We start from the raw sequence: 12029 nt of genomic DNA on the forward strand, positions 1-12029 counted from the left end.
TTTGGCAGATAAAGATCTCTGTGCTCTTTTGGTGCAAACTTGAAAGGCTGGCTCGTAAGTAGGGAAGAGGATTGGAAAATAAATGAAGCCAGAATCGTTAAACGCTGTGCGGAATGTAATAGCGTTAGAGAAAAGATGAGGATCGTCCTTTTTTTTTTTTTTTTTTTTTTTTTTTTGTGCGAGAGAATATGTGTCTCATTTGCACGAATCTCAAGTTTAGATTTTAAAAATAGAATAACCATCCACTTCAAGAACGATAATAAATAGAATGGAGCCAAACAACTGTTCCTTGTCTATTAAGAAGTCCACAGAGGACTTCTTTAATGAATAGAGAGTAATTAGCACTTGAATTATTTATATACAAATGGATTCATCTAATTCCCCAAATTGCATTCATCCTATAAATCGAACCAAGAAAGCCGTAGCTTGAAATGGGAACTGTAGCACATCTTTTTAAAGCCTTCTTGCAGCACTTTCAATCCCTCTCCCTCCCTGTTCAATATCTCTGTTCATGCAACATCGCGTTCATTCAACAAACATCTATAGAACACCAGATGTGTCCACACTGGGATACATGCTATATTTGGGGGAGAAAAAGGATGATGGGACTTGGTCTTGCCCTCAATAAATTTATCCAAAGTCGAAAGTCAGTCAGTTACCCAAAGACTTGATGGTTGTATATAGCAGATGAGTGAGGGTCTAAGGGCCTGGAGGAGCGCTGTGTGGGTCTCAGGTGGGTCACAGCATGTCTCTGTGTTACTCATAGAAACAGAGAATGTTTTTATTACAACTTTGAAGCATGGGACCCAAAACTAAATGAATAACTGGCTTTTAGGCTTGGATGGGAGAAAAGAGCTGCAAGATGGAGATTCCATGAATGGAAGAGGAGGTTGCCAGGCTTGACCAGGGGTGAGGGGTGTCTTTCTTCCAAGCCCGTGAGCTAAGACATGTTTGAAGCACCAAGGGATGTTGTCTTTATTCACTATGTCCCTCTTTATTTCCTTGTTTTTCCCTATGTCTTCCCTATAGTTCTATGGATTTACCATATTATCAATATAGATTTCAAACATATAAATATTTCAGTTCTATAAATAATGTAATTGAAATGTAATTGTATATATTAAAATGATATATATTACAAAGGTAGTATAAATATTGATATTATAAATGTATATATGTATAAATTTATAGATTTATAGGTATTCAGTGGCAAATAAATTTGGTAAATGTTTTCTTAAAAAACTATACTGATGTCTGACGAAATCTTTAAAGAGAAAGTCATCAATGAGACCATATCTAGTTATCGAGAGTTTTCAATGAAACATGAAATAAATTTAGCTTCTGTCAAGGAGCATCAGGATGGTTCTTTCTCAATAAAGTGGTTACAAATGCAGTTAAACTTGACCTGGGACACATTCTTTCTGAACATCACAATGCTTAAAAACAGAAGTTAGGTAGGTGGAATATCAGTTCTGCATTTTGCCACAGCCCCCACCCATCCTTATTGTCTTACTACTACCTGACTAGATCTGAGGAAACTAGAATCAGCAGACCATGGCAGAGCAAAAAGATTGGATGAAATAAGCCTGAGTCTGTGCCTGCCCAGTCTCTCAATCTCTTTCTTCATCTAGTGTGATTTCATTGCCATCAAATCAAGGGTCACTTCTTTTACCAAGATTCAGTAATTCTAGACTGGTGGGAAATCTGTATCTCAATGGTTAAGAAGAGCTTTTCATGGTACAGTCATAAATCAACAGTTGTACTTTAAAACCAAAACAAAAAACAAAAACACCTTAGAGTATTTTTACAGAAAATACCCATTAAATGAATTTGCTAAGTAATAACCCCTGGCATGAACTAGATCTCTACATAGTGGGATTACTGTGTCTCAGAGCAGGACAGAGACTAGCAGGTGAACCAAAAGTCCTGGTCTTCCCTAAGGGTCACGGGCTGTGATATATTTCAGGTCCCGATGGGCCACCCGGCCTGAATGGCTTGCATGGGTTAAAGGGTCAGAAAGGATCTCAAGGTACTCCAGGTAAGAGGAAACATTTGCTCTTTCTTTTAGATTGAATCTTTATGTATTCAAGCATACAAGAACTGGGATGTCAGCCAGAGGTGCAGGGAGTGAGAGGATTCACCAGAGACAGAGTGGGGAGCAGAACAGGCGGAACCACTGAAATCCACTGCTGAGGGGAGCAGCGAGGAGACAGGAGAGGTCTGCTGCACCCTGTGGGTCACTCCCTGGCCAGGGATCAAACTCATGCTGCAGTGGCTGCTGATAACTTCATAGTACTGAGAATTAAGCCCTGCGTGAACAGGGAAGCCAAAAGGAAACATTTTCAAGAAATTAAACTGTCAGTAGACTGTTAGTTGCTCCAGTGTGTTTCACCTCACAAGATTGGGGCTTCAAGACTAAGAAGACAGATTAGCTATGACACACAACCTTGGGACGATTTTTTGCCAAACATGACTTTTTTTTATAAAACTGCCATCTGAGACTGTTCTAAGAAGGAATGACTGGTTAGCAGGTCCTTCTGTTGATAACTGCTTGGGACTGCCTACTGAAATGCTCGAATAATTGCTTAGGTGGAGTGAAATTTCAAAATGTTACGAATAACAAATTAATAGTTGGGCTTCTTTTTTGTATTGTTTTAAGTGTAGTCATGCTAAGCACAACCACGTGACTCTAATTAGTGCTTTAGCATCTCTCAAATAGCCTGCTGCTAAAACAAATTACCTGAACAGATTGCCCTTATTTTTATGCCACAAATCGGCTAATCATCAATGACGGCATTTTAAGGTGTTCCATTATTTTAATATAGTGCACATTTGTTGCATTCCTTCCTCAGAAAAACAGCTCACAACCAGACAAGGTAGCTGAAATCAGACAGGAGGGTTTGAAGGGCCCAGAGAAAAGCACTGATTTGGTGGCTACTAGGTTTGAATAATTGTGGCAAACATCTTGATTCAGTTGGGAAAATCACGAAGTCACCTAGGATTCATCTCGCGGGTCTTCCAAGGAGTCTGCTCAAACCAATGCCCCTTCGAAGACGCCGCTGGAGTCCTCAGCCCATGTGAAAATCCACAGTCATTCTCTACCCGCCAGTTTCCACCTGGCCTTTCAAACCAGTGTATTCTTATTACTCATTGTTGGCTCTGATTTATTTCAGTCTGTCCATCATGGAACGTGGAGGGTGGGCCACTCAGCTGTTGTTCTTAGACCTGGGCAGTCAAATTGAACACATGTGGCTGACTGGTGTGTTGGGTGGCAGGAGAGTACACAGCCCGGAGAGATTGCACAGCCAGGGGTCAGTCCAGCAGAGACAGCTGTCCGGCCATTCCCTATTTGCAAGCGGTTCCTTTCCTGGCATAATGGGAGATTCTGTGCTAATGTTCTTGTCCTTTTACCCTCATCAAGGTTTGTACACAGTAGGCCCACCTGGCCCAATGGGAGCCCCAGGGTTGAAAGGAGATCCGGGAGACCCAGGAAGCCCAGGAATTTCTCCCCCAGGTCCCCCTGGAGAGAAAGGCCCCCCCGGCCCCCCAGGTGTGTAACAGCATACTTTTGCTTCTCTTTCAATGCTAAGGCCATACTTTCCAGACATAATGAGATGGTGTCTGAATTTGTTCCTCAGGCAGACGTGGGCCACCTGGTCGCGAAGGTGCCAGAGGAAGAGCTCCTGAGTATGATACTTTCCACCAGGGTCCCCCTGGAGATCAGGGACCTCCCGGCCTTGATGGGCCCAGAGGTATGAGAAAGTCACAGCCAAGAGTGGGGTGCGCCTCTTCTTAGATGACTCCAGTTCTGCAGAGAGGCTGCGCCCTGGCAGCCCATCAGCTTGGGGGGTGGGGAGGTGGGGAGTGACGGGCCTCAGGACCATGCTCAGGCCCAGAGCAGTGGTGTTGCAACTCCAGCAGACCCTCTCGGGGGCGCAAGCGCTGGCTCACGGCAGGCCTCCCATTGGCCAGATGCTGACCACAGCCTCAGAGGCGGCTTGCAGGAGGGAGTCCACTCTGTTCTGTTGGTCTCTAGCCCACTGCCATGAGCCAGAGAGGCTGGACGAAGGCCTGGAGGTGCACAGAGACAGTTGCTTCGTGTGTTGCTGACAGCACACTTTGTCCCTCTCATCAGTCCTCAGGGACAGATCCCGAGACACAATGTCAGACAAAGTAGGGTCAGCCTGGAGCTGGTCAGGGGTGGGAAGAAGAACATGGCCCCGTGCACTCTCGCTGAAAACAGACCACCATCTTTCTACTAGAACCGTCTAAGTGACATAAACTCACTATCCTTAAAACCCTACTTTAGTAAAGGTGGGATTCAAATGGCATCTAATTTTATCTTATACTATGGAAAATAAAAGTAATTAAAATGTGCTAATATAGAATTTAAATATGGAATTTAAATAGAAGATAAAACAGTAAAATAAAATTTGTTCTCAACCCCCATATGTAGAAACTTGTTTACAAATAGGAACATAAATTAAATTGAATGAATATTTCATTCCATCAACCACATTTTCTCAAAAGTCTCTCGTCAACCTGCCTATGCATCTCTGTGTCTCTTTCTAGCTCTATCCACCCATCTTCCCACCCACTTACCTACCATCCCATCCCTCCCCCACCCATCCATCCATCATCCATCCACCACCCTCCCTCCCTCCTTTCCTCCCTCCTTTCCTCCCTCCCTTCTTCCTCCCTTCCCTCCCTCCCTCCCTTTCATCCATCCCTTCCAGTGGGATGACAATGCAAATGTAATCATAATTGATTCTTCCAGAAGGAATAACTCTGAAGGGAAGAGAGACAAGGTTCTTTTTGTATAATAGGAACTGACAGACTACGCCATTTCTCAACTCGTTCTTTGAGACATACTTGATCTTTCTCTTCTGAGACTGCTGACTTTTTAATTATTTGAATTCCCTCCATCCCTTGTTTACAAACCATTAAGTTACTTCCTTAGGAAGTACCTAGGCAGCCAGCATGCATTTGTTTTTGAGAGGATTTTTTTACCCCTTTCCTATGGCAGGAAGACCTGGGCCTCCAGGCCCCCCTGGGAGTGTTGAGCTTCTGAAAGGGGAACCAGGTGACCCTGGTTGGCCCGGACCACCTGGCTTCCAAGGTCCATGCGGTCCTCCCGGATACAAAGGCTTCCCAGGATGTGATGGACAAGATGGCCCAAAAGGTATGAATTCAAATTGTTCCTTAAATAGTACAGCAGACTCTCATGTTTTCCTTTAAGGTTCTGGGGTGCTGTGGTCCTCGGAGGTAATTCCTATTTCCTGTGGGAACAGTGACTACCTTTCCAAAATGTCCCAATGTGCCCAGAGTCTTAGATTTTGGGTAAAAGAAGGACAAATAAAAAGAAGAAACAGGGCTCTCCCTGCTGGCTCAGAGGGTTACAGCACAGCACTAAGAAGCTAAAGCCACTTCAGCATGAGTTCGATCCCCACCCGGAGGTGACCCACAGGGAGTGGCAGACCTTTCCTGACCCACCCGCTGCTCTTCTTTGTCAGTCGGCCTGTTCTGCTCCCCACTCTGTCTCTGGTGAGTCCTCCCATCACCCCTGTACCTCTGGCCTGCACTCCAGTTTTGTATGCATAAATAAATCAAATCTTAAAAAAAAAAAGAACAAATTCATTTACAAGACACTTGTTTCTCTTTTAGACCAGAACTGATAATGGAAATGTGATGCAAGCTAAAAATGTTATTAAAACATGTGGCAGCCACATTAAAAAAAATAAGCAGGTAAAATAGCATTCATACATAATTTTATTTATTGTAACATTCAAATATTAATTTAGCATATAATTAACACAGATAATCAATGGGATATTCAAGGCTCTGTACAAACCTTGTTCCACTCTCCAATAAGACATGCCTCCTTCTGTCTTAGAATCCCAGTCTATGTTTTACAATTAAAGCACAAGTCAGTTTGGATTTATCCACTTCAGGATCCAAGAGTTGCATGTGATTAGTGAATTAGCACGTGATTAGTGGATTTTCTATTGGACAGGTGTTTTAGACTGCTGACTTTGCTCTTTGATATTCATGAAATAGCCCCACTATTGAACTGCTCTCATCATTTAAAACTATTTTAATTATTTTTTAATCAAACTGCTAATATTTAGGGATACTAAACTTCAGTCTCTAACATTTCAGGGAATTATAAGATACACAGACATTTTTTGAAAAGGGACCAATATTGATTATCCATGTTAATCCTCTTATGTTATATAGAAATAAGGCTTCTTGGATACCAAACAATGAAATGCTAAAGTTTTCAGGAACCAAATAACTTGCACCCAGTCTGACTTCAGAATCAGATGTGAAATGAGGCAAACGATTAGGGTGGAGGGAAGATCAAAATCACAGTGGTGTTGCTGTGACGAGAGCTGATGCCACCCCTGGAATTGAGCCGTGCACAAGCTGGATGACAATGCCCAGAAGCTCGCTTCACCTTTATTAGTAATAAAATCAATTTTAAAGAATCTGTATGTAGGTGGGCTCCAGTTATTGAACCCCGGAGTTGGAAATACATGCTCACACTCTAGTCACTAAGAAAAGAAGCTTGTGATATAACCTTATTCTTCTACACAATTCACCAGATGTTACCCAGAGGCTGAACCCCCACCTGGGAATAAACTCCAGGATTGGGAAAATATTGAACTTTCTAGATACTAGTGACTTACTAAAGTCAGAAAAATTGGTGGAGCCCTGCTCCTAGTTCTTTATTTATTTATATTTAGATTATTTATGCTTACAGAACTGGGGTACAGGCCAGAGGTATGGTGGGTGAGGATGCACCAGTGACAAAGTGGGGAGCAGAACAGGCCGACTGATGAAGTACACTGCTGAGGGGAGCAGCGGGAGGGTCAGGAGAGGTCTGCCGCGCCGTGTGGGTCACCTCCGGGGCGGGGATTGAACTCGTGCTGCAGTGGCTTCAGAGAGCTTCATAATGTGGTGCTTTAGCCCACTGCGCCACCAGGGAGAGCCCTAATCCTCTGCCCATGTCAGTGGGCAGGAGAAATCGAGTGTGTCCTTGTGAAAAGTACAGGGAGTATCCTCAGCTTAACGGTTCATATACACTAGACACCTGCAATAATTGTGTGAAACAAAGCTGCACAGTCCCCACTCTTACTAGGAATAGTAAAAGCCAGGGAAAGCCAGATTTTCACTCTCAGTGATCCTGCAAGCTGGACGGAGATGAGCTTCAGCAAAGGGGTCCTCTTCTGTGGGAGCTTGCTGCTACGTCTCTGGACTTGGGCTGGGGTTCCTGGGTGGGCTCCCTGATGAACTCTACAGAATGGGAAGGACTTCACAGATGGAAAAGAAGAGAGGAACAGACTGTGCGAGCAACTGAGTGGCTGGTGTGGCTGAAACAGAGGGTGAGGTGAAGCGCGTGGGCGCTCGGGGCTGGGCGCCACTACCCTGAGGCAGTCAGGCACCTGCCCTTCTTTTCCCTTCAGCCTCTGCCCTCGGTCTCCAGAGGAATCCAGGACATGCGGCTTTGTGTTATGATTTAGTTTTCTCTTGGTTGTGGACTCATTGCTCTTGGTTGTGTTCAAGGGGCCCTGTTTCCTTCTTTCCAGAGGCAGCTCATCTCAACCTGGCAGAAAAGAGTGAGAGATGAGCTTGGACTCTCAAGCAGGCTTTGTCTGCTTTTGGTCGGGGGAGCTTCTGAATGCACCACTCTTTCATTGACTACATATGGTTCCACTCCTGTGCCCTCAATCTAATGTGTTCATTTTAGGGCCAATGGGATACCCAGGGCCGCCGGGGCCACCAGGAATTCCAGGGCTCCCTGGAGAGAAGGGCTTACCTGGACCTCCAGGCATGCCAGGGCCCCCGGGCCCCCCAGGTAAGCTTCTCCACTGAGCTGCCTGTACCTGTCATTCTGTGATGGCCATTTCCAGGCAGTCATTCAATTATTCTGAAGTTACCAGCAAATTCTCATGAGTGGAGCCCTTTCTGAGGTAAATGTTATATTTGGTGCAGGCTGCTTTACAAAGTGATATATTTGATGTATTAATATTTATGGTCAGCATCAGTAAGACTAGGAGTTGATTTTACACCAAATGTTTCTTTGGGAAAATATAAATCTGGGTTCCCTCACGGTAGATGGACTTGAGTCTTCTATGTGAGAGTTGTAGTCAGTTCCTGTCTCTGAATTCCAGTGGATTTTTCTAGATCTTTTTATTTAACTTTTTCGGGATGGTACATTAGTTCCACGAAAAGAAAAGTTACTCAATATAAGTTCCAGAGACAAAACATTTTCATTAAGGGGTCAAAGTTTGCCAACGCTGAGCAGGAAAGGACCCAGACTCACATCTGAGATGGACAGAAGGAGCGTGTTCCACAGCCCCAAGCCAATACCACATAATGTGGGACCCAGCGGGCGCACCCCTTCCCCTATCAGCAGGCCAGTCGAGGCACGAACAAGGTGTGTGACGTATGATGGCCAAGGACAGCACAGCCAAGGGCCTGTCCACCTGGCTTCACCTTCTCTTCCTTTCTGTGCACAGCGTCTGAAGCTGGGCAAGTTCGTACGGAATTGGCAGGAACCTTCAAAGGCACAGAATGTCTGTATGGAATTAGGGTCTGTCACCCTTCAGAAATCAAAGTGGATTTTAGATTGTGCAAGAGACTAGCATTTCAAGCTTTTTTAAAAAAACAATAGCTTATTTATTATGTTTAATTTCCTGTTGTGTATATATTGACATCAGGTGTGGTCTCCACAGAGTTCCCACCGCCGAGTCACCTGCACCGTCACCTTGGTGCCTTGTGCTCTTCCTGCCCCCCCCCCCCCCGTTTCATACCCTCTTCCTGCCCCTCCCCCGCAGAATGTCTCTGATTTATAGTTGTCTATTTTTGTTGTGTTGTTTTTTTAATTGGCATTGTTTCCCCCCCGATTCCTTATTTGGTTTCCCTGTGTTCTTCCTGTAAGTGAAATCAGCCAACATTTTTCTTTTTCTTTCTGACTTACTACATTGGGCACGATCCTTTCTAACGCCATCCATGTTGCCACACATGGCATTAACTTATCTTTTTTTTCCTGAATAGTATTCTAGTGTGTATATATACCACATCTACTTCTTGATCCCATGATCTACTTTTGGGCATTTGGGCTGTTTCCAAGTCTTACCTATTATAAGTAGTATTGCAGTAACCATCGTATCCTTGTGCATGAATGTGTTTGTGTCTTTTGGGTGGACCCCTACGAGTGGAATTGCTGGGTCCAGTTTTGATATGCAAACGCCATTACTGGCCCATAGCTGTTCTTGTCAAGAGCATCGAGGTGTACTTTTTATGTAAATAAGAGATTGTTATTCCACTTGCCTTTGAAGCTGTGCTCACATGATTATTGATGTCCATTTCATATTTGTCCTAATTCACACATTTAAATCTCTTTCTACCATATGAAAATCATGTGGCTTCTTCATTTGGGCTTTGGATCTCTCCAGGTTGCAAAGGTAAGCATAACTGTGAATAATAAATTCCTCTAAATCTGGCTTCCAGTCATTTCTGTACTTCTTCTTTTTTTTTTGCTGTATTTGTGACTTAAACTTGGTTACTCTTCACAAATGGGGTGCTGCAATTATGTTAGGTTCTATTGCCTTCGCATCCTCGTGACAGTTAAAGTAACCCCATATTAGAGTGTCCTGATGCCAAGCCTCATTATAGGTTGTCAAGACAGTGTACATGCTCAGCTTATGTAATTTCAATTCAAGCATAGAGTATAGAGTATGAGAGCTTTCTCTGTCAAACGCTGCCGCACATATTGTAGTACATTTTCTTTCAAAATTCTACAGCATAAATACATTGAACACCCTTAGAATAATCCATATCAACAACATAAAAAGATCAGCCCTTAACCCAGTATGGGCCTGGGGCAAGCCTTCCTCTCCCTTCCAAAGTCCATGTTCAGAGAGCAAATTTCTTTGTGTGTTAAAAAGAAAATGCCATTCTTCTTCCCAACTGATAGTTCGTGTCACTCTCCACAATGCAAAAGCAATATATTATTTTGTGTCTGGCATGCTCTAAGAGAATAAAAAGAGTTTCAAAAGAAGAAAAGGAAATTTGGGAATTTCTGTATTTGTTCCTTCCAGGCGTCTGTTATTAACCCTCATGGAAGTTGCCGTGGCTACAGATGCCTCATTTTATTTTTAGGACCCTTGCATCGATGCCTTAGCTCCTTTCCTTCAGTTTTTTGTTTGTTAAAAAGTATGGAAAAGTAGAATCAGAATTTCAATATATTCTGCTATTGAAGTGTTCATACTTAAAAACTGAAATGATCTCTCTAGTGAGTTGTCACCAACTTACTCAGAAAAAATGGGGAATATCATAGTTAATTTTCTCAGCACATTTCTAGGAATTTCTGCCTTATCATCACTGTTCTTAAAATTGGCTTGCCCAAGCGTGTGAGTCCTAAGACCATGATAACTAATAGGTTGTTTTTAAGATAAAGTGCATTTCTTAGAATTCATCACACAGCTTTGACAAGCCCTGGAGTATGGTGTGCAGACTGGGGACGTCGGTGGAACCCCAGCATCTTGGGTTTTAGTTCAGATGCTGCCATTTGCTGTCACCTTCAATGTGTCACTTGTTTGCCTGGGCCCGAGTCTTCTAGTCTGTCACCTGAGCACTCCAGTGCTACACGTGGGAGCGCTGAGCCGTGAAGCACTTAGCCTGTAGCACTTGGTGAATCCAGATCAACTCGTTTCCCCTCAATTCAGTTCATTGCCATCAGCTGTTACCGTTACTACTTTGTGTTACCATTTCTTCCTCCTGGTAGAATGTTTTGAGGGTGACTGAATGAATCTTCAGGGCAAAGTTTTGTAAAGATGTGAACATAATCAGGAAGGAGATGTCCAATGTCCAGAGGGGTGTTTCTCGACAGGAGGTCCTGCGTCCACGTCAGCCTCAGGGGGAACATGTAGTTTGGGTACCCACCTCCCTGCCCAGACTTGGGGTGCCAGTGAGCCGATCTGATGATTCTGCTGTGCCCAAGTCAGCATGACAGCTTCACAGTGATACTGCTCAGTCCTGGGGAAAACTGGAATCATCTGGAGAATTAAAAAAATGGCTGACGCCTGGGCCCCACCCCCAGGAATTCCTATTTGATAAGTGCAGCTGGGGTCTGGATACCAGTACTTCTCGCTTGCCAGCTAGATTTATTGTCAGCTAGATTTCTTGTCAACCAAGCTTGAGGACACTACCCAAGTCAGGTCTTTTACTAATTAAACCAGTATTTCTGGGGCAAGGACCCAGACTTCAGGATATTTTTACAACTCCCTGGGATAATTCCAACATGCCCTAAATTTACAGTCACTGCCCTCAAATGCTCTCTCTGAGCAAAGGACACAGTGGATGCCCACATGACTGCAGGTCATGAATGAGAGAGACAGTAAGCTGAGTATAGAAACCCACCAGTGCCTCTCCTGATGCCTCCTGGGGCTGCCACCCCAGTAAAACATGGTTCAAAAGTGGGCATTTGATGCCTCCCTGGTTGTGCAGGGCTTAAAGTCTCAGCACTATCAAGCTGTCCCCAGCCACTGTGGCACGAGTTCAATCCCCAGCCAGGGAGGGACCCACACGACACAGCAGACCTCTCCTGTCTCCCCGCTGCGCCCCGCAGCAGTGTTTCAGTCAGTCTGCCTGTTCTGCTCTCTACTGTTTCTGGTGGATCCTCTCACCCCCTACAGCCCTCTAGCCTACACCCCAGCTCTTCTATGCTCCCCCCAAAAGGTGGGCAGTCCTGTTGAGACCACGCACAGTGGTTACTCTCTCAGCAGCCTTCACTACTGCAGATGCTCTTGCTTCCTGAACTCCTACCCCCTAACGCATTTGCTCATTTATTCACTCACTGAACAGTACCCTTTCCAGGGCATTGTCATGCCCCCACAGGGCCATGTGGCCCTGTGGCCTTGTTCACTCACTGACCCTTTCCAGGGCATTGTCATGCCCCCCCCAGTGAGCAGAAACCCCTGTGGGTCTTTCTTGCTAATGTGTCATCGTAGTGTGTGGAGCTG

General features: G+C 44.5%; 1 protein-coding gene across 1 annotated transcript in view; it reads left to right on the plus strand.

The window, feature by feature from the left end:
- Nucleotides 1-12029, plus strand: part of COL4A4 (collagen, type IV, alpha 4) — a 103490-nt gene that overhangs the window by 81820 nt on the left and 9641 nt on the right. The window contains exons 38-42 of the mRNA XM_012728371.1: nucleotides 1967-2038; nucleotides 3422-3550; nucleotides 3639-3752; nucleotides 5027-5182; nucleotides 7751-7858. Of these exons, the coding sequence (XP_012583825.1) occupies nucleotides 1967-2038; nucleotides 3422-3550; nucleotides 3639-3752; nucleotides 5027-5182; nucleotides 7751-7858 (579 nt within the window). The remainder of the gene's footprint in view (nucleotides 1-1966; nucleotides 2039-3421; nucleotides 3551-3638; nucleotides 3753-5026; nucleotides 5183-7750; nucleotides 7859-12029) is intronic.

This window comes from Condylura cristata, unplaced genomic scaffold (assembly GCF_000260355.1).
Source record: "Condylura cristata isolate star-nosed mole 26May11 unplaced genomic scaffold, ConCri1.0 scaffold00002, whole genome shotgun sequence".
NCBI classification, from domain to species: domain Eukaryota; kingdom Metazoa; phylum Chordata; class Mammalia; order Eulipotyphla; family Talpidae; genus Condylura; species Condylura cristata.